Source organism: Oncorhynchus nerka, linkage group LG14 (genome assembly GCF_034236695.1).
Source record: "Oncorhynchus nerka isolate Pitt River linkage group LG14, Oner_Uvic_2.0, whole genome shotgun sequence".
Lineage (NCBI taxonomy): Eukaryota > Metazoa > Chordata > Actinopteri > Salmoniformes > Salmonidae > Oncorhynchus > Oncorhynchus nerka.
Genome location: NC_088409.1, coordinates 31,188,294 through 31,209,345, shown reverse-complemented (window position 1 = coordinate 31,209,345; position 21,052 = coordinate 31,188,294). Strand labels below are relative to the sequence as shown.

Sequence of the window (21,052 nt, the reverse complement as noted above, 5' to 3'; positions counted from 1 at the left end):
TTTTCGAAGTAGGCGGCGTTTATAACTTTGTGGCTGTGGTAACTAGTAACGACCCGGAAACTACCAAAATCCTACCATTAAATGATTCCGCTATTCCTTGATGTCCCCGACCTATCGTTCCGCTCGTTTGCTTGTGCATTAGGCCAGGAACTCTAATATAGGGTCTTGTAAAGCAAATGGACGGAACGACAGAACGGAGTCATGGTTAACCGTAATAATTTCAAGGCAGGACTTCGGCAGTTTCTTTCCAAGATTGTTTCGTATGAAAATGCTTACAAACTCGGTGATTTCTGATGTTCATGCAACGAGTTCATGCATTGTCTTTGACATGAAAAAATACAACTGACAATTTATAAGTTTAAGGATATTTGCAGCAATATAGCTAGCCTGGACAGCCGCTAGTTGGCGCTATTATCCACTGACAAACGACGTTAGGAATAATAGCGTTATCTTGCGGCGGCAGGGTTACACTATATGTAGTCAAACGTCGAGTTAAAGGCCCAGTGCAGTCAAAAACGTGATTTGTGAGTTTTCAAAATATTTCCAAACTATGAGCTTGGAATAGTACTCTGAAAACTGATGCCCTTTTAGTGTATGATGTGTTGTGATGTGATGTGATGTATGTTTGAAAAGAAGAAATTACCTCTTTTGGTGGGATGGCGTTGGTCTGCTCTTGCTAAAAAAAAAAAGTTAATTAAAATGGTCAAAAATAAGTCAGGTACTTACCCAGAAATTATTTGATTGAGCTATAAATGGCTACATTGGACCTTTATGCTCATTATGGTCATTCAGGCATCTACAATGTGCAGTAGTCTAGGCTACAGTCTAATATAGAAATGTACAACCATGCTATAATGACATCCCAAAATAGATGGTGGCATTTCATGTGAACAGTGTTGAATGCAGAAAATATACCACCGGTCATTTGGTTTACCTTGTGCTACAATATTTGCCACTAGATGTCTCCTGCGATTTCTGTTAGGGCAGGATTAAATCACTTGCAATAGTGGACTAACAGAACTTTCAGAATGCATTTGCATGTTCTTGGAGAGTTGATACTTGATTGAGAAACTCAGTCCCATGGCCTTACACCTGTTCAATTCTGTCAGAACCTGGCTGAGAAGTCATCCAGTGCAACATGCATAACCAGATTGATATTGAATTTGCCAATCATGTTTGACTCCTGGTCAGGTACCAACAAGGGTATGCAGACTTTTGTTCCAGCATAGTATTAAAACTGGCCTGGCTAAAGCATCAGCTATTAAAACTGTAGTTTAGGGATTAACATTTGTATGTTCAAATAATGCAAATGTGCATACAAAAGTCAAATCCTGTCATTAATGTAACAAACCATACGATTGTCACTTTATAATGCATCAGCTTCATGTTCTGCATCCTGTTGATTATCCTGAATGCAGATGACAACTTATGTCATTGTGAGAGAACATGTTCTTATAACACTGAGCAAACATGAACAACAAGGCAAGACAGAGACATTTGTAAAGATTTTCCAGATTTATTACTTTTTTAGTTACAGTAGCTTGTCTTTCTCACTTGACTCTTAAACTAGAATTATTTTAACACCAATATTACATGGTAACAGCCAGTATGGAAACATCATGGCAATGGTTCTGGGAAGACAAACACATACTGTCAAGTCAAAACCGTCAGTGGGACTTTTTCATAAAGGAAAAAACAAATACTCGTACACACAGCCTACTACAGAGACTAAGTTGTGTTGTAGAGAGTGGTGGAGGGCTGGGGGTACTAGGGGTGTGACACTGGAGGGTGTGAGTGCATGTAAAAGGGGGGTGGGTCCCATTGCAGCTTTCTGGAGCCGGAAAGTTACTCCTTAGAATGCATGTACAGCAACAGGTCAGCGACGCGGTGGCTGTAGCCGAACTCATTGTCATACCTGGGGAAACAGAGATGGTGTCAGTTTAGTTGAGGGCTGAGAATAACCAAAAAGGGGTCTAGCATTAGCAGGGGAGGAACTATAGAATTAAGAATGATTGAATATTTACTCTAATTCTAAGGGAGTTACTTACCAGGAAATGAGTTTGACAAAGTTGTCGTTGAGGGAGATGCCAGCGCCAGCATCAAAGATGGAGGAGTGGGTGTCTCCAATGAAGTCAGAAGACACAACCTGGTGGGACAGGATATAAGCAGTGAGAAACCCACCAACAGAACAGCTGCAGTATACAGAGATCTATGTCATCTAGGAGCCCTGCTTTTAAACTACAACTTACTAATAACACATATAATTGCCAGTAAAACTGAGCTCCATTGCCACCTCTGCTCATCTTTCATGTTGACATACATATTTTGTAATCAACTTCTCTAGGGTAGGGGGCAGCATTTGATATTAAAAGCATGCCCAAATTAAACAGCCTGCTACTCAGGCCCAGAAGATATGATATGCATACAACTGGTAGATTTGGATAGAAAACGCATTTCCAAAACTGTTAAAATAGTGTCTGAGTATAACAGAACTGATTTGGCAGGCGAAAACCTGACAAAAATCCATTCAGGAAGTAGGTTTTGTAGTTTTCTATTCAATGCCATTACAGTATCCATTGACTTAGGACTCAAATTGCAGTTCCTATGCCTTCCACTAGAGGTCAGTCTTTAGAAATGGTTTCAGGCTTGTATTCTGATTAATGAGGGAGTAAGACCAGTCTGAATGAGTGGATACTGACGTGTCAGAGCTTTTTCATGCGCAATCCCGAGAGTGCCTTTCTTGTTGACGACGTCATTGTCCGGTTGAAATATTATAGATAATTTAGGCTAAAAACAACCTGAGGATTGAATATAAACATCGTTTGACATGTTTCTATGAACTTTACGGATACCATTTGGATTTGTCTGCCCGTTTTGACTGAGTTTGAGCCTGTGGATTACTGAAGGCGGCGCGAACAAAACAGGTTTTTGGATATAAATACTTATTGAGTAAATTAATGTCTTCTGAGTGCAACCATATGAAGATCAAAGGTAAGGGATTCATTTTCTCTCCATTTCTGACTTGTGTATCTATTCTACTTGGCTGGCTACTGTTTAATGATTTGTCTGCTGGGCTATGTCCTCAAATAATCGTAAGGTATTCTTTCGCTGTAAAGCATTTAAAAAAAAAAATCTGACACCGTGGTTGGATTCACAAGAAGTTCATCTTTAAACCCATGTAAAATATGCTTGGTTTTCTGAATTTTTATAATGACAATTCCTGTATTTGGCACTCTGCAATCTCACTGGATGTTGGCCAGGTGGGACCTAGCGTCCCACCTACCCTAGAGAGGTTAACTTACAGAGTCCTCAGTGTATCCCAGGTATCCCTTCATGGGTCCTTCGGCGGCCTTCTTGACAGCCGCCTTGATCTCAGCGTAGCTGCCAGGCCGGGACAGGCGGCAGGTTAAGTCCACCACTGACACGTCAGCCACGGGCACACGGAAGGCCATGCCAGTCAGCTTGCTGACAGAGAGAGAAGACTTACATCAGCACTTATATAATCAGTCTTTTTCATCACGCACACATCTGCATTCAGCATCTTTGATAAGTAGTAGACAATCACATAAATGTATGCAAACACCCATCACAGGAGGCTGCGGAGGGGAGGACGGCTCATAAATGGCTGGAATGGAGTCAATGGAATGGTATCAACCACATGGAAATCACATGTTTGATGTCATGCCAACCAGCCTCCTGTGACACATACACACACACCATCTACTGACCCGTTGAGCTCAGGGATGACCTTGCCCACAGCCTTGGCAGCTCCGGTGGAGGCAGGGATGATGTTCTGGTGGGCACCACGGCCATCGCGCCATGCCTTGGCAGAGGGGCCGTCCACAGTCTTTTGGGTGGCGGTGTAGGCGTGGACTGTGGTCTGAGAGGACCAGAGAGAGAAAAAGGGAAAGATGAGCATGGGTTCCATAGCGTCAGCAGATGTGTCAATATGGACCATGGGAACAAAAGACATTCAGATGCTCCCTGCTCATGAAGATGCATGGACAGTCTAATCGAAGAAAAACACTGACCATGAGGGCCTCCTCGATGCCGAAGTTGTCGTGGATGACCTTAGCCAGGGGGGCAAGGCAGTTCGTCGTGCAAGATGCATTACTGTGGATGACCAGAGAGAATTACAATAGGTCACCAATTCAGATGAATCAATTATGCTACCCTTATTAAAAGGTTGACTATTCTTGTGAAGAGTTCGCCCTTTGATCATGCATGTATTGGTCAGGAATAAAAGGGACTCACCTGACGATGGTCATGCTGGAGGGGTCGTACTTGTCCTCGTTGACTCCCATGACAAACATGGGGGCGTCGGGTGAGGGGGCAGACACAACCACCCGCTTGGCACCACCCTGGATGTGGGACTGTGGAAACAGAAAAGAAAACACATTGAGAAAGTCTCAAATCTTGAATGCACATCTAATACATCATATTTCATGTTTGTGTCTGGATCTGACTGGTCCTAATACACCTGAGAACTGTTGATAAAGTCTTTAGAGTTTCATAGGTTTATTTTGGCAAAGGACATTAGGGTTACTTATTTGGCTGACGCAAGGCATTGGTGAGCGCTATAGTCAACAGTGCTTGACAAGGACACAAGTGTGTCCGAGTCTTCTGTGTCTCGGTACTGCTACTTACAGAGGCCTTGTCAATGCTGAGGAAGACTCCGGTGGACTCAACGACGTAATCGGCACCGGCTTTACCCCATGGGATCTCATGGGGCTTCATACTAATGGGGGAGAGAGAGAGATTAAGGAAAGCTTTGACTATGTACAGTCGTGGCCAAAAGTTGAGAATGACAAACATTAATTTCCAAAGTTTGCTTCAGCGTCTTTAGATATTTTTGTCAGATGTTACTATGGAATACTGAAGTATAATTACAAGCATTTCATACGTGTCAAAGGCTTTTGACAATTACATGAAGTTGATGCAAAGAGTCAATATTTGCAGTGTTGAGGCTTTTTTCCAAGACCTCTGCAATCCGCCCTGACATGCGGTCAATTAACTTCTGGGCCACATCCTGACTGATTGCAGCCCATTCTTGCATAATCAATGCTTGGAGTTTGTTAGAATTTGTGGGTTTTTGTTTGTCCACCCGCTTCTTTAAGATTGACCACAAGTGGGATTAAGGTCTGGGGAGTTATGTTCCCCAAGCCACTTAGTTATCACTCCATCATGCTGGAAAAGGCATTGTTCGTCACAAAACTGTTCCTGGATGGTTGGGAGAAGTTGCTCTCGGATGATGTTTTGGTACCATTCTTTATTCATGGCCGTGTTCTTAGGCAAAATTGGGAAGAACAATGATTCCAAGCATCACCCTCCTTTTGAAGCTTCCAGTCTGTTATTCAAACTCAATCAGCATGACAGAGTTCTCTAGCCTTTTCAACACTCACACCCGTGTTAACGAGAGAGTCACTGACATGTCAGCTGGTCCATTTGTGGCAGGGCTGAAATGCAGTGGTAATGTTTTTTGGGGGTTCAGTTCATTTGCATGGCAAAGAGGACTTTGCAATTAATCGGAGCACTCTTGATAACATTCTGGAGTATATGCAAATTGAGGTAGCAGACTTTGAAAATGAATGTGTCATTCTCAACTTTTGGCCACGACTGTACAGACTCAGTGAGCATAGCCTTGCTATTGAGAAAGGCCGCAGTAGGCAGACCTGGATCTCAAGAGATGAGACTGTGCACAAAATGTGGAAAATGAGCTGCACTTCCTAACCTTCTGCCAAATGTATGACCATAGAGACACATATTTCCCTCAGATTGCACAGAAATCAAAAACAAATCAAATTTTGATAAACTCCCATATTTATTGGGTGATATACCATAGTGTACCATCACCGCAGCAACCAGTGAAGAACACCATTGTAAATACAACCCATATTTATGTTTATTCATTTTCCCTTTTCTACTTTTAACAATTTACACATCATTACAACACTGTATATAGCCATATGACATTTGAAATGTCTATTCATTTGGAACTTTTGGGATTAACTTTCAAAATGGGTGAATATTTCCTTTAAGCCTCAGTGTTAACACTGAGCTGGGCCTTGCAGACAGGTGGCACCAGCCCTCAAAGGCCAATAGCAACACTGAGGAGATACTGGCCAGAGGGATTACAGACCACTGAGGGATTACAGACCACTGAGGTAATACTCTGAGCCAGGGAGAAAGGGGCACACACGTTCAATCCCAAATCAACCTAGCCCCATAGAATGGAACTTCACTCAGATGTACAGAAACGCTGCACGCACGAGCATACGTGATGATGTCGTCACTCACCACTGGAATACGGAGATGGAGTGGTCGTCCACAATCAGCTTCCCATCCTCCATGCTCACCTCACCCTTGTAACGGCCGTGGGTGGAGTCATACTTGAACATGTAAACCTGTGGAGAAAGAGAATGTTGGAGAAAAACAAAACTGACATTGTCAGAGAACATCAAGGTTATCAGTTCATTACACATGGGGTAATTGGTGTGTTATTACAATAAATACTACCACATAAGCGTACGGGTAGCTTGATCTGGCCTCCTCTGATTAATATGGCAGGGTGCCATGTTATATGAAGGCTGTTGGTTGAGGGACTGAGACTCAGCTCACCATGTACTGCAGGTCGATGAAGGGATCGTTGATGGCAACGACTTTGATTCCCTTCTGCAGGCAGGCCCTGAGGACCAGGCGGCCAATACGGCCAAATCTGGACAGAGAGGGGAAAGGGTGGATTCAGTACAGACACAGGGCGACATGGGATTTCTACCCTAAAAAACATTCTAAAATCCCCTCGTCCGGCCTCTGTATTGGGACTGCTGTGAAAAATTCCAGATGATGCTAAACTAACATGTTTGAGTTAGGATTTACACATCATGTGGAAGGGTGAGTGAAGTAGTGTGCACTTAACCGTGTGACTCGGATGTATGTGCATTGGTGTGTTGGTTTACAGTGTAATCCCCATTATCTGTTAACAGTGCGGTCCTCCTCTTCCCATCTAACACTACGGACTCCCCTCAACACCACACCTTCTGGGGCTGGTTGCACCAGTTGGTCGTAACTCTATGTCCAACGTAAAATGTGCTCTACGCTGGACCTAAAAATGATACCTGTTACACCAAATGTTTGTCCACACATGGCTATTACTTTAAAGTATTTAAATTAGCCTACTTTATTCCAATATCTTCGTAATTTAGTGAGTCATTCCCACAGTAATTATTGATTGACCCATCCAGATGTGGTTTAGAAAACATGCATAGTGGTGGGCTTTGCAAAGTGATGAGACGTGCCTCGCAAAGTTCAGAATGGTCACGAGGACGGTAACAGTCTAGTAAATGGGCGCAGGCTAGCAACCATCATTAGAAATCATCAAATCTCATGAACGCCCATTGCTTACGCCGGACTTAGCTACAACTAAATTCTTATCCCAAAGTTGGACGTAGCTACGCCCAAACAAAAATTTAACAACTTTTACACTCAACTGGTGCAACTGGCCACTGATGACAACCACAGGCTCTGTGGGGGCTGACAGATACCCATAGGAAGACGACCAATGTCTGTTCAGTGTTCACTGCTCCCAATTGCGATTTACACCATAGATCCTTCAGTTATCAGTGCGTTTTGCAATTGCATTGCTTCATAGCCTGTTATTACATAACTCTTAACAGGGGCTGGATGTCTTTGTTGGTGCACATGGGTCATTTTCCATTATTTTTAATGGCAGTTTAACACAGTTTTTGATAAATATGCAACAATGTGTATTAGAGGTGAATGTAATGCTTACCCGTTGATTCCAACACAGAGGTCTGACATAGTTGCTGTTGATTGGGTTGTAGTGGTGAACCTGAAACAAGACAGAAAATGTATTGCAACAAAAGTATCTCCCAGTAGAAACAGCAGTCTTGCAAAATGTACAGCTTTCACAAAGAGGGTAGGCCTAACTAACACTGACTCTTCCCAGGCCGTCTATTCCCACAGAGCACAGTGCCTAAAATCAGCAATCACTTTTTTCTATAACAGAGATAGAAGTACCACAGCTTAATTTGTCCAGTTAAGTAACAGTTAGCTAACTGCTGTTACTTAGCTAAGTCACACTTGTTCTGCTATATAGTGCAGGACTAGGTGGCCTAGTGATGGGAAGTGTAAGTTCGATTTGTGTCCCTAACTTGGCTACGTGAGGCTCCATTGTCTCCAGGCCTGTTTAACATGCCAGACAGAGAAGCAACAGGCCCAGACTTCCTATTCAGGGGACTTCCTTTGTCGACTCCAGGGTAAACTAGCCCAGTATGGAACAAACACTGGGATCTGGGCTCCTCCCTTCTAGCCGGTCTCAATCCACAGGGGATATCAATCAGTAGCTCTCACTATTACCAGCCGGTAGGACTGGTGCCAGGCCAGTCTCATTACTTTCCAGAGGCTGCAGTATGTAAGGAATGATAACACAGCCTTCTGGTTTTAATAGGAGACTAGGGTATTGGTCTACTTTGACTTCTCCAATGGTCCCATATCAGAGGATTGGACACAGACATGCTTTCTGTTCTCAGCTCAACTTGCATGGAAACGTAGAAATATGAGCCTTAGGATAGGCACATTACTTATGGACAAGCTGCTGTATGTGTGGCATTTGACAGTGGCTGGCTGTTCTCTAAATTTCAAGCTCCAGACTAGTACTTTTAATTCCCCACTGGTGCAGTGAATGGAGTTGAGGCCCAGATGGCATTACTTTTGTAGCTGTGTGACTGCGTTAGTTGGAGGATTCACTGTGAGCTTGGCCCAGTTGGTTCATTATAGGCCAGTCATTCCAGACAGCATATGCAGTGCATTCTATGGCTCTTTAAAAAGACCATGGGTTGGAGGAATAGGCAGATTAGGATAAGCCAGCTGGGTTAGTTGCAGACACTTCCTGTAACTAGAAAGCAAGTTATTACAGCTGAGACTATAAAAATAAGGCTTTATAGTTTAACTCGTCTTTACATACTGTTTGAGCAAGTCAAAGAAATGTTCAACCAAATTATATAGCCTAGCAAAAAAAAAAAAAAAAAGTGGGTTAGCAATGCTGAAGGTAATTTGAGGTCGGGAGAGGTTTGAACACATTTAAGGCAATACTTGCAAAATACAGTTGACCAATAACAATGTCTGGTATGTGTTGGAGGATGGACCGCATAACTAAGTTACTACAGTTTGCTAACAAAGTGATGCAACAATCAGGAAATTCCTGCTTCTTCATTTTGCGTTGATGAAAACATTTGTTGGAAATTGATGTGGCAAACTCTTATATCAATGTTGAAACACTGCTGTTATAAACAAGTCCTAGCCCTGGGCTATAGATCAATCAATGAATCATATTTACCATAATCTGTATTGCTCTATACAGTGGCAAGAAAAAGTATGTGAACCCTTTGGAATTACCTGGATTTCTGTATAAATTGGTTGGATTTTCATCTACGTGGACAGACAATTTATTTTGTCTATATTGAATACATAATTTAAACATTCACAGTGTAGGTTGGAAAAAGTATGTGAACCCCTAGGCTAATGACTTCTCCAAAAGCTAAGTGGAGTCAGCTAACCTGGAGTCCAAGCAATGAGATGAGATTGGAGAGGTTGGTTAACGCTGCCCTGCCCTATAAAAAACTCAACATTTGAGTTTGCTATTCACAAGCAATATGGCCTGATGTGAACCATGCCTCAAACAAGAGAGATCTCAGGAGACCTAATAATTGTAGACTTGTATAAAGCTGGAAAATGGTTACAAAAGTATCTCTAAAAGCCTTGATGTTCATCAGTCCACGGTAAGAAAAATTGTCAATGGAGAAAGTTCAGCACTGTTGCTACTCTCCCTAGGAGTGGTCGTCCTGAAAAGATGACTGCAAGAGCACAGTGCAGAACGCTCAATGAGCTTAAGAAGAATCCTGGAGTGTCAGCTAAAGACTTACAGAAATATCTGGAACATGCTAACATCTGTTGATGAGATGTCAGCATTCCTCCTGACTGTTGTGCAGGTCTGATCCGCAACTACAGAAAATGTTTGGTTGAGGTTATTGCTGCCAACGGAGGGTCAACTAGTTATTAAATCCAAAGGTTCACATACTTTTCCCACCCTGCACTGAGAATGTTTACACGAGTGTTCAATAAAGACAAAAACAATTATACATTTTCACTTCACCTTTATTTAACCAGGCAAGTCAGTTAAGAACAAATTCTTATTTTCAATGACAGCCTAGGAACAGTGGGTTAACTGCCTGTTCAGGGGCAGAATGACAGATTTGTACCTTGTCAGCTCGGGGATTTGAACTTGCAACCGTCCGGTTACTAGTCCAACGCGCTAACCACTAGGCTACCCTGTTTAAGCACATTGTTTGTCTATTGTAGTGACTTAGATCAGATGTGACAAATTTATGCAGAAATCCAGGTAATTCCAAAGGGTTCATACTTTGCCACTGTAGGTGACATTTAAACCAATAAAGCAAATGACAAACCCACTATTAATCCAGTTCAACTGAAAAAGAGTTCTCTATTGATTTGTCCTAGTCTGCCATGAGTGATTTTGGCTGCACATGGAGGTCCAAGCGAACAGAACTAAAATAACATTTAGGTCTATAAAAAGAAATCCATGACCATGTCCAGTTCAAAGGAAAGGTAAATGTAGTTCTCTCAAGTTAGGATAAATCATTAGGCCATAACCTAGCCTCGCTGTAACCTTACCTAATTTAAACTCAGAAATTCTAAGGTTATTAACACATCAGCAACTGACTGTATGAGCAGATGTTACACCTAAAATGAGACCATGAAAAAGCCTGAGTGCCTCTTTGTAAACTTATCAACAAGTGAAGGGGGTCACCATAACCTCAAAACCAGACACTGATATAAAAACCCTGGACAGATAGGCTATATTAGAGTGGCTAGAAGGTATCCAGCTTTTGTCAAATTAACAGCAAAATAATATTTTAGGAAAAGGATTAGCTAACTTTAACTTGCGCAGCAGGTTAGGATAATTAGGTTATCCTAATCAGCTACAAAAAGTCAAATCCGATGTTAATTTGACAAAAGCTGGATCCCTATATGAAGGGAGTCCCAGTTATCCTCCATTAGCTTTTCCACTGAGCGGAAGGTCACCGAAATGGGTGCACAGAAACAATCCATACACGGAACAGAACTAGTACTGAACTCTGGGCATTAGGCTAGACTAGTGGGAACAAAGCCCTTGGGGCGAAAACACCTCAATCGAAGCAACACTTTGGTCAATCAACACAAAATAGCTATAAATAGGCCTAGGTTCTTCCAATGGATTATCTGGTTGTCTAATGTCTAGCACCCGGTTCAAACTGTCTGGGTGTAGGCTATAACGTGAGGGCTATGCAAAACTACATATTTAATTGGACTAGTATCACAAGGTCAAGTAAAGTACCTTACTGAATGGGCTTAGGATCTGTAGTATCCTCCAATGAGCAATAAATCATATATCTCCTCACAACTCCTCTCCACAGCTTGCAGGCCTATATGTAAAACTGCAGCAAGGTAGAACTTAGCACTGTCTTTGAAAGGACAATGGCTTGCCCTTGCATCTGGTTGGTATAACGTTAGACAACTTGATAATCTGTGCCTGTATTCCTGTGTGTGGCTCCCACCGCAACTAACCCAGCTGGCTTATCCTAATCTGCCTGTTCCTCCAACCCGTGGTCTTTTTAAAGAGCCCCAGAATGCACTGCGTATGCTGCCTGGATTGACTGGCCTATAATGAACCAAGCTCACATTGAATCCTCCTCACCTGACGCAGTCACACAGACTACAAAATGAATGCCATCTGGGCCTCAACTCAAATTCACTGCACCAGTGGGGAATTAAAAGTACTAGTCTGGAGCTTGAAATTTACATTTTGATATATTCAGTAACATTGAACCTTTGGATAAGGACATTAAAAAGATGTCATCAAGTTAGACTGTCTGGCCATCTTCAATTCTCCTTGCTACAGGCATCACAAGGTGACCCAGCCATTAGTGATAAAGGCAAACAGGCTGGGAGGCAGTCAGAGAAGGCTCCATGTTAATATCGTGTTCACACCTTCCCTTTCAGCCTGGTTCAATCCACAAATCAACTCCATTGCACTAGTTCTATCACCTCCATGTTGCTTCTTGAGAAAAAAAAAAAACAGTAGACAAGCCTCACTCGCGCCTGTCTCGTCAAAAGAAAATGTCGGCTGGTTGTGTTATTGTGTCCGTGTATATTGTTGTCTGAAGTACTACCACCCCTCTTTTGGTCTCAAGAGTATGCAAGTGGGCGGACAAATAGAATCCTTTGTCGAGAGGACCAATCAATACTGGACTTGTGTTCTGGATGCCTCAAGATGTCAAATGGCTCTCAAGAGCTGAAATGTGGAGGAATTCAACAGGCACAGGCTGCTGACATGGTGGTGACTTATTAAAGCCCAGCACAGACAAACGGCATTGTTTGTACAGGCCTATAGGATCCACCTCTGCTTCAGACTCAACCGCAATCAATTATCTGCCTGTTCTACTGAAAACTGACACATCAGGTTTAAATTAACAACATGTCTGCATAACAGCCCATGATCAGGTTCCAAACACTGAAAAGAGTAGTTTGTGATTGTGTCATTCAAGCAAAAGCCTGAGCCATGGTATATTTAGGGCTGGCACAAATACTATATAACAGATGAAGACTGTCATGAAAATAAAAATAACCTTCATAACACCTGAGTACCAGTCAAAAGTCTGGACACACCTACTCATACCAGGGTTTCTTTACTTTTACCATTTTCTAGTGTGCAAAGACATCAAGGCAAAAGGGTGGCTACTTTGAAGAATCCAAAATATATATTTATTTAACACTTGGTTACTACATGAGTCCATATGCTTTACTGCATAGTTGGTGTCTTCACTGTTATTCTACAATGCAGAAAAGTAAAAATAAAGAAACTCTTGAATAAGTAGGTGTCCAAACTTTTGACTGGTACTTAGGGTTGAAAACTTTCCGGTAAATTTCCAGAAATTTCTCATGGGAAGTTATTCCTAGGAATTGATTACATTCAGAAAAGTTAGCTTATAACAGTGAACCTTTGTGGGATACACAAGGCAATTCTAGGTCTTGTGGCATATTTCGGTCAAACTATCCCCAATTCAATGGCATTGCAACCCTCTGCATGCACAGTGCATTCTTCCATCACACAGCACAGCTGATTCAAGATCTTGCACACTAATGGGATGCTATTGAGCCCACACTACTACACTGTCTGAGCCAAGGACTACATGCCTTCTGGTAAGTTGATTACAATACTGGGTGGGGTGAATATATTTTATGACATACATGATTAGTAAATAGTAGCCTACAGCAAAGTGTTTAAATCATTTCTAACAATTTCTGCTAGGTAGTTTTTGCTACCATGTGGGGTTTAGCTTGCTTAAGCCTACTAACTGAGGAGTGTTAATTCACCTGTTTCCATACATGTTTAGTTTTAAAACACTTCTTATAATAGTTGTTTAGTTTAACTATACATGGCTTTTTTTAATACTAATCTTTACAGAAAAATGCCACAGGCACTGATTGTGGAGACATTTCACTGCAACTAATGTTATACTGTGCCAAATCATGTGAAGAATATAACAAAGATGCAGAATCTGCCCAAGTGCATAAAGTTCCCCCAGCACTCACAACAAGCAACTTCTGACAAAAGTCCCTCTACTTCTATTTGAGGTGAAAATTATGATTCAGACACCTTTAAGATAGCATCAGCTTATGGTCCTACTGGAATCAGAAGTTTGACTCAATGGAAGAACGTAGTCAGAGAAATGCTGATGAATGTCTTGCTTGAGCTGTGCATGCAACTGGTTCACCTCTGATGCTCACAGGCAATGTGTATTGGAAGATAATTCTGAATGTTCGTCCCCCAGCATACACCCCCTCCACCCTGACATGTTTTATCTACTCATTTGCTGGATGCAGAGTTCAAGTGAAGGTCAAGGAAATTATAGAGAAAGCAGACTGTATTGCAAGCATCTCTAATGGGTGGTTGAATGTTTGTGGGCAAGGAATAATTAACTACATCTCCACCCCTCAACTAGAGGGCGACCGATTATGATTTTTTCAGCGCCGATACCGATTGGAGGACCAAAAAAGCCGATACATGTGCCATGTTAGCTTTGTTACGTTTGAGTTACTTGCTCAGAACATGAAAGCTGGTGGTTCCTTTTAACATGAGACTTCAATATTCCAAGGTAAGAGGTTTTAGGTTGTAGTTAATATATTATTTATAAGACTCTATAGCATTTGTATTTCATATACCTTTGACTATTAGATGTTCTTATTGGCACTATAGTATTGCCAGTGTAACAGTATAGCTTCCGTCCCTCACATTGCCCCTACCTGGGCTCGAACCAAGAACACGTCGACAGCCACACTCGAAGCAGCGTTACCCATCGCTCCACAAAAGCCACAGCCCTTGCAGAGCAAGGGGAATAACTACTCCAAGTCTCAGAGCGAGTGACATTTGAAACGCTATTAGCGCGCACCCACCCCACTAACTAGCCAGCCATTTCACCAGCCATTAGGCTGATAGGCTTGAAGTCATAAACAGCTCTGTGCTTGCGAGGAGCTGCTGGCAAAACGCATGAAGGTGCTGTTTGAATGAATGCTTACGAGCCTGCTGCTGCCTACCATCGCTCAGACTGCTCTATCAAAGCATACTTAATTATAACATAACACAGAAATACGAGCCTTTGTCATTAATACGGTCGAATCCAGAAACTCATTTAGAAAACAAAACATTTATTATTTGTGCAATACGGAACCGTTCTGCATTTTCTAACGGGTGGCATCCCTAAGTCTAAATATTCCTGTTACATTGCACAACCTGCAATGTAATGTCATTATTACATAAAATTCTGGCAAATTAGTTCACAATGAGCCAGGCTGCCCAAACTGTTGCATATACCCTGACTCTGCGTGCAATGAACGCAAGAGAAGTGACAATTTCACCTGGCTAATATTGCCTGCTAACCTGGATATCTTTTAGCTAAATATGCAGGGTTAAAAATATATACTTCTGTGTATTTATTTTAAGAAAGGCATTGATTGGTGTGTATGGTTAGGTACACATTGGAGCAACGATACGCACCGCATCGATTATATGCAATGCAAGACACGCTAGATAAACAAGTAATAGCAACCATGTGTAGTTATAACTAGTGATTATGATGTAAAAAAAAAAAAAAAAAAAGAAGTCTAAGGCTAGCTAGCAACTTACCTTGGCTTCTACTGCATTCGCATAACAGGCAGGCTCCTCGTGGAGTGCAGAGGCAGGTGGTTAGAGTGTTGGACAAGTTAACTGTAAGGTTGCAAGATTGTATCCCCCGAGCTGACAAGGTGAAAATCTTTCGTTCTGCCCCTGAACAAGGCAGTTAACCTACCGTTCCTAGGCAGTCATTGAAAATAAGATTGTGTTAACTAACTTACTTGCCTAGTTAAAAGGGTATAAAAATAAAAGGCTAAACTCTTGCATATGTAAGAGAAGAAATCCGTACTACCCTGCCCACTTCACTGTTGCTCCAAGCAGAGGAAACTGCAGTTTTGAAATACATCAAAAAGCTTGAAGACTTCTGCCTGAAGCCCATAAACACCACAGCTTACATGTTGAACCCCAAGGATGCTGTCTGGTGCAAAGATCAACAAGGCCTATGATGTCATCACTACCGTGTCTCGCCACCTTGGCCTGGATGTGAGAAGGTTCTTGGCAGTCTGGTGAAGTACACTTCCAAGCAAGGGCTTTGGGATGGAGATGCAGTAAGGCAGTCGTACCAACGTATCTCATCAGCCACATGGTGGAAGGGACTTTGTGGCTCTGAGGCCATTTCCCCTGTTGCCTCCATCATCCTCCAAATCCCACCAACAGCCACCTCAGAGCGCAACTGGTCCTTGTTAGGGAACGCACGCATCAAAGCACGCAACAGGCTGACCAATACAAGGGTTGAAAAATTGGTGGCCAGCCGGGCAGATTTTAGAGCCTGACAACAAGCCATCCTCAACAAGGTTGGAAAGTGACAGTGAAGATGGTCTCAGAGTGATGTTCAAGAGGTGGACATTGAGGTCCAGGGAGAAGACATGAAAGCCTGAGGGGAAGACAGTCTAGAAACTAAAGCTTTGGTTATCATTTTAGATGTTGAAAACATTTTTGGGAGATGCGATGGATCATTCGGTATTCTGTTATACAGTGAAATCATCCCATGTGAAGAGTCAACTCATTTAAAGCTCAATTCGTCACATTTTTATTTCTATTGGGAGGATTATGATAAGCTAAAAGGTTTGTGCCTGTCTCCACAAAAAACTACATTCAAATGGTATTAATTTGCATATATTTCCGTTAATTCCCATGGAAAGTTTCCACCTCTGAATATTTCCCAAATTGTGCAACCATACTGGTACTAATATATATATATATATATAAAACACACATTATTTGGTGTGTGGAAAGAACAGCTGACTGAAAACAGGAGAGCCGGGCATTCATGCGGTTGACGCCGTTTCGGCTGTAACATGGACTCTACAACCTGATGAAACTTTGATGCTCCTTTCTGAAACAAGCAAGATGCTGTAGCAAATTAATATTTGGTTGTCTAAGTGATTCCCCCTCCCTGCAGCAGCACCTGGAGTCAGGAGTGGAGGAGAAAATGTGGGTCTTACATCTATTCCGGTGACAACGGTCATTTGGCTGACCAATAACCGCCATCCAAAATTCCATGAGCTGACCACCACATCCCTAGGTGTATTGACCATCGTACCAATAATATGTCATAGCAAGATATTAAAAATGCCTGGGGTAATAAAGCTCAATAATGACTACTTTGTTTTAAACATCCACCATTGGTAATTGTCTGGCTAGACAGACTTGGAACAATCAGTCAAGTGCTATGGGGCTACTGTTGGGGTGCAGCCGTCCACCCCTCCACTCACCCAGACAGGCACTGGTCCACAGCACCAACCCATTACTGGGGAGAAACAGGGTGCCTACAGTAAGTGGGTCATTCACCCCAGGAGCATACAGATACACTCAGGCAGAAAATGGCCCAGACAATGGGACAAAAATAAAGTGGGTGCGTCTCAATAGGGAAGTGTTTATGAACGAGTTGGCCTTTTACTACAATATTCAGTCAAATGCTGACCATCAAGAAACAAAGCAAAAACCAGTGTGTGGCTGTGTTGAGGGATGAGGCAGATGGAAAACCATTCCTGTTAGCAGAGGTGAGCCTGGGAGCCATTTTGAGGAAGTGCTGTGTCATACCACCACGTCCATTTACTGTGCTGCACACAGGAAGAATGACACGCAACCAGGCAAATACGATGCAAGAGGCAGGCTGAGTAATTATAGGTAATATTTAAGATATTTAGAATGCAATAACAATAAATATAATAACTAATATAACTCATTTCCATGACCAGCAGCATCATTTGCATAGAGAGAGGACACATTAACCTCTGTTGGCCTCTACAATCTGTCTTAACCTCAGAGAGAATGAAAACGTGCTGCCTCACACACCCACCCCCTCACTGGCATTTTCTACATTCCCAGGCATGTCTTGAAATGATTGTAGCTCAGTAGTTTTCCACTGAGACCTGAGCCATGAGGGGCAGGCCCTGATACTAGAGACTGAAGACTGCTCAGTATTCACCATTCAACCTGCTCACGGACTGCCACACGCCTTTAGAAAATAAACTGCATTAAAACTCACGCAGCCCCACATCTAGAATATTATTTTCAGTAAATCAATATATCAAACCTCTTCTGTATTTATGAAACAAACGTGATTACCTAAAACATTTGTCAAAGGCATGTTTTCAAGATCATTCTGAAGCATTTGAAAAGTCTGATTTTATAGCCTGTAGCTAAACTATTGTATGTGAGCTAATCTCAAATACAGCAAATGAACCTCTGATAACATTCTCAGACTGAGAACCAGTACAGTCTAATATGGTTGGGCAGCTGTCAGAAAGAGCAGCATGATTCTACAAGCCTCAGCACCTTGCCTATTTACTGTCACATGACTGCCCTCACTGCAGACAGCCAACTCACGCAACTAAGGATCACACCATCAAGGCCTAGTAAGACTAATGTAGTCAGCTTTGTCTGGACAAAACCAGAAACTTGCTAAATGCATAATAAGCCAGTCACCTGTCCTGTGGTGATAAAAGATCATCAAGTTGTAGCCCTGTTGTGTCATGTCAGACTAAATCGTCAAGGCAGCAATATGTTTAAGTCCATTCGTCTTCTGTTAGAGCTGTGAAACCTAATAGGTCAGCAGGAGATGCCGACCAACCAGAACACAACAGGAAGGCACACACAGATGGGAAAGGCATGACTGTGGCCGCTGCAGAACAGAACAGCCATGAATAAATGAACTGTTGTAGCAAACTGCAGTGGATCGATGAAGGACTGCCTGAAATGTGCAGCTGAGGGGGGGGGGGATTGGGAGAAACACGACATCCATGTGATAATTTACTAATGTCATCTTTGGGGAAGTGATAGCTAGCTCTAACCTCAGCATCAAGAGAGAACACCGTCAGCAAGAATCAAATTCAAAATTCAAGCCTAGTAGAGACAGGAGGTGTGGTTAACGATCAACCCAGGCAGTTATACAGCTAGTGATGGGCTGCATGTTGCATCAGCAGTGCTTATCAAGTTCTCACCACTATACTGCACAAAAAAAAAAAAAAATAGGCCTACATAAGGCAGATAAAGAACAATGTGTTCCCTTTCACAGACAAAACTGATTCAACAGCCACACACTAACAATACAGGTATAAAGAAGACACGGATAGGATTCTTCACACACATACTGTAAATAATGGTGGGGGAAATATCTCCATGGTAACCTCGAGGTGATTAAGTGCATACCAAAAAAAGGAGAGCGCATTGAGCAGGTCAGAGAGAGGGAGTAGAGTTTGAGGGAACCACCTCTTTACACAGGAAGACACTGGTCGTGGTCGACATTGCAGACGACTTCAAAAGAAAGTAGAGACTGGCTGATTAACTTGCACCATAAACAACTATTCCATTTCATTTGTAGATCAGTCTCAATTTTCCCATGATACATCACGGTTTTGATGATCTCGAACAGTCTTTGAGTCAGAGAGTCTCTTAGCTGCAGGCATGTTCAGGCCTAAAACAGGAAAACAGGACTAGGCCCTATCAATAATCACATGACCAAACCAGTACATCATCTTGTTTACATTAGGCCTTTGCAATCAACACCCTTGGCAGTCTTCCAGAAGGATACTTGACAGTGCACATGCATAGAAGCAGGCCAAACTGGATAATGAGCAATTTACTCATTTGGATGATGATATGGATTACATATTGGTCATGGAATAAATTTTGAAATATATAATTATTTCAACTATGCTATCATGCCATTTCTGTTCTTTTGGATGAGGAATCATTTTATATCCAGAATATGATAATAAGTGGTTTATGCAGGAAACAATTAATTCAGCAGGGAATCATTCACTCAAATAGGCCAGGTCTGTAAAATGACCTTACAGTATGATACGACCTTCATCGCAGTGATGAAAAAGGCCCATCTGGCGATGGCTGCCTCTCCATCCTCCATAGTGACCCGAGTCGAAACCTGTTGTTCCTGTCTTTGCAAACGGTTGACATCTTGATTAAAGTTTAAAAACATGTATATTTTAGCAACTAACACAATTAGCTACAATTCGGACTAAGTAACCTAATCCGTAGGCACATTGATGCGACACGGCACACCATGGCTTCCCCCTTCAGAGAGCGTCATTGGAGTCATGCAAGTCATCTTCAATCGTTATTACTCTCATACCCAAAATTAAAACTGTCAACATGTATCAATTACAATTCAACATCCACTTCATTAAAAAAAAGTGGGCTCGGCTTAAATTTGGCTACACTTTAGTTTAGATTTTACATCATTGCGACGGTAACGTTCTATAAATGCTCTGACGCAATCAAAAGAATTCATCATGAGTATGTGGTGAGGCACGTAGCCAGTTAGCTAGAGTAACATTTCTGGGATTTCCTGTACAGACATCTATGCCAGAACTCTTGATTTACACCAACTATTTGATACAACTATTTAGGTTCAGATGTGGGGAAACAGATTAACTGGTTATTTATTGCATGAAGACAATATAAATGTTGTATAAAGCCACAATATTCGTTCTCAACGGTCTTCCGAAAACCGCATCATCGTTCGAGCTACAGTGTCACGTAACCTCTGCACATTTTACCTTCTAACGATGAATAATGCATTATCTTGATGGTCTCAATAAACGCTCAACTCGTGTCTTAATAAATAAGATTAGTATGTGCTTTGCATTAGTTGGCAAACTACACGTCATATTTTCAAAAATTAAGTTGTACAGAAACGTGAATTATTACACAAGGCCATAGGCGCATCCTTTCCCCGCCTCCATCATTTCCTGGCTTTGTAATGTTAAAGGGAAAGGAGAGGCTCAGAAGTAGCTACTGCTACACTATTACAACCGTATTCAAAAAACAAAAATACACATATTTAGCAATAAGTATTACAATGACGGTTGAAGAATAAGTCATTTTGTCGATTATACATACCTTGAGGAGATGCTGCAGTGACTGTGCAAGCTGAGCGAACAGCCTTCCAAATTTATAGCAGACACGTGACACGCGTATTGGTCTAATTGCCCTAGAAACATGACGTCACTTGATCTTCTGCTGGGTCACGGCTGCTATGGAAACCATAGAGAACTGGGGGAGGTTGCCAAATTATAGGCGGTACGGGAGGATGCTGCAAACTGATTTTTTAAATTAATATTTTATTTAACTAGGCAAGTCAGTTAAGAACAAAGTCTTATTAACAATGACGGCCTACACCGGACAAACGCGGAAGACGCAGGGCCAACTGCCCTATGGGACTTCCAATCACGGCCTGGAATCGAACCACGGTGTCTGTAGTGACGCCTCTAGCACTGAGATGCAGTGCCTTAGACCACTGCATCACTCGGGAGTAGATGATGCCCTGCACATCCAACC

General features: G+C 42.1%; 1 protein-coding gene across 3 annotated transcripts; it reads right to left on the bottom strand.

Annotated features, from left to right (window-relative positions):
- Nucleotides 1-1,496: 1,496 nt before the first annotated feature.
- On the bottom strand, nucleotides 1,497-20,730 carry LOC115140891 (glyceraldehyde-3-phosphate dehydrogenase-like). 3 transcript variants are annotated; one of them, XM_029679339.2, is made up of 11 exons: nucleotides 20,615-20,730; nucleotides 7,790-7,849; nucleotides 6,619-6,715; nucleotides 6,298-6,404; nucleotides 4,648-4,738; nucleotides 4,255-4,373; nucleotides 4,032-4,113; nucleotides 3,729-3,880; nucleotides 3,303-3,465; nucleotides 2,049-2,146; nucleotides 1,497-1,915 (listed from the first exon to the last, which is right to left on the bottom strand). In XM_029679339.2, the coding sequence occupies exons 1-11, from the start codon at nucleotides 20,713-20,715 to the stop codon at nucleotides 1,846-1,848; spliced, it is 1,140 nt and encodes a 379-aa protein (XP_029535199.1). In that variant the 5' UTR covers nucleotides 20,716-20,730; the 3' UTR covers nucleotides 1,497-1,845. The 3 variants fall into 3 exon arrangements, with proteins under 3 accessions (XP_029535199.1, XP_029535201.1, XP_029535200.1); XM_029679341.2 differs by lacking the exon at nucleotides 20,615-20,730 and adding an exon at nucleotides 19,550-19,605; XM_029679340.2 differs by lacking the exon at nucleotides 20,615-20,730 and adding an exon at nucleotides 11,419-11,480.
- Between the last annotated feature and the right edge of the window lie 322 nt (nucleotides 20,731-21,052).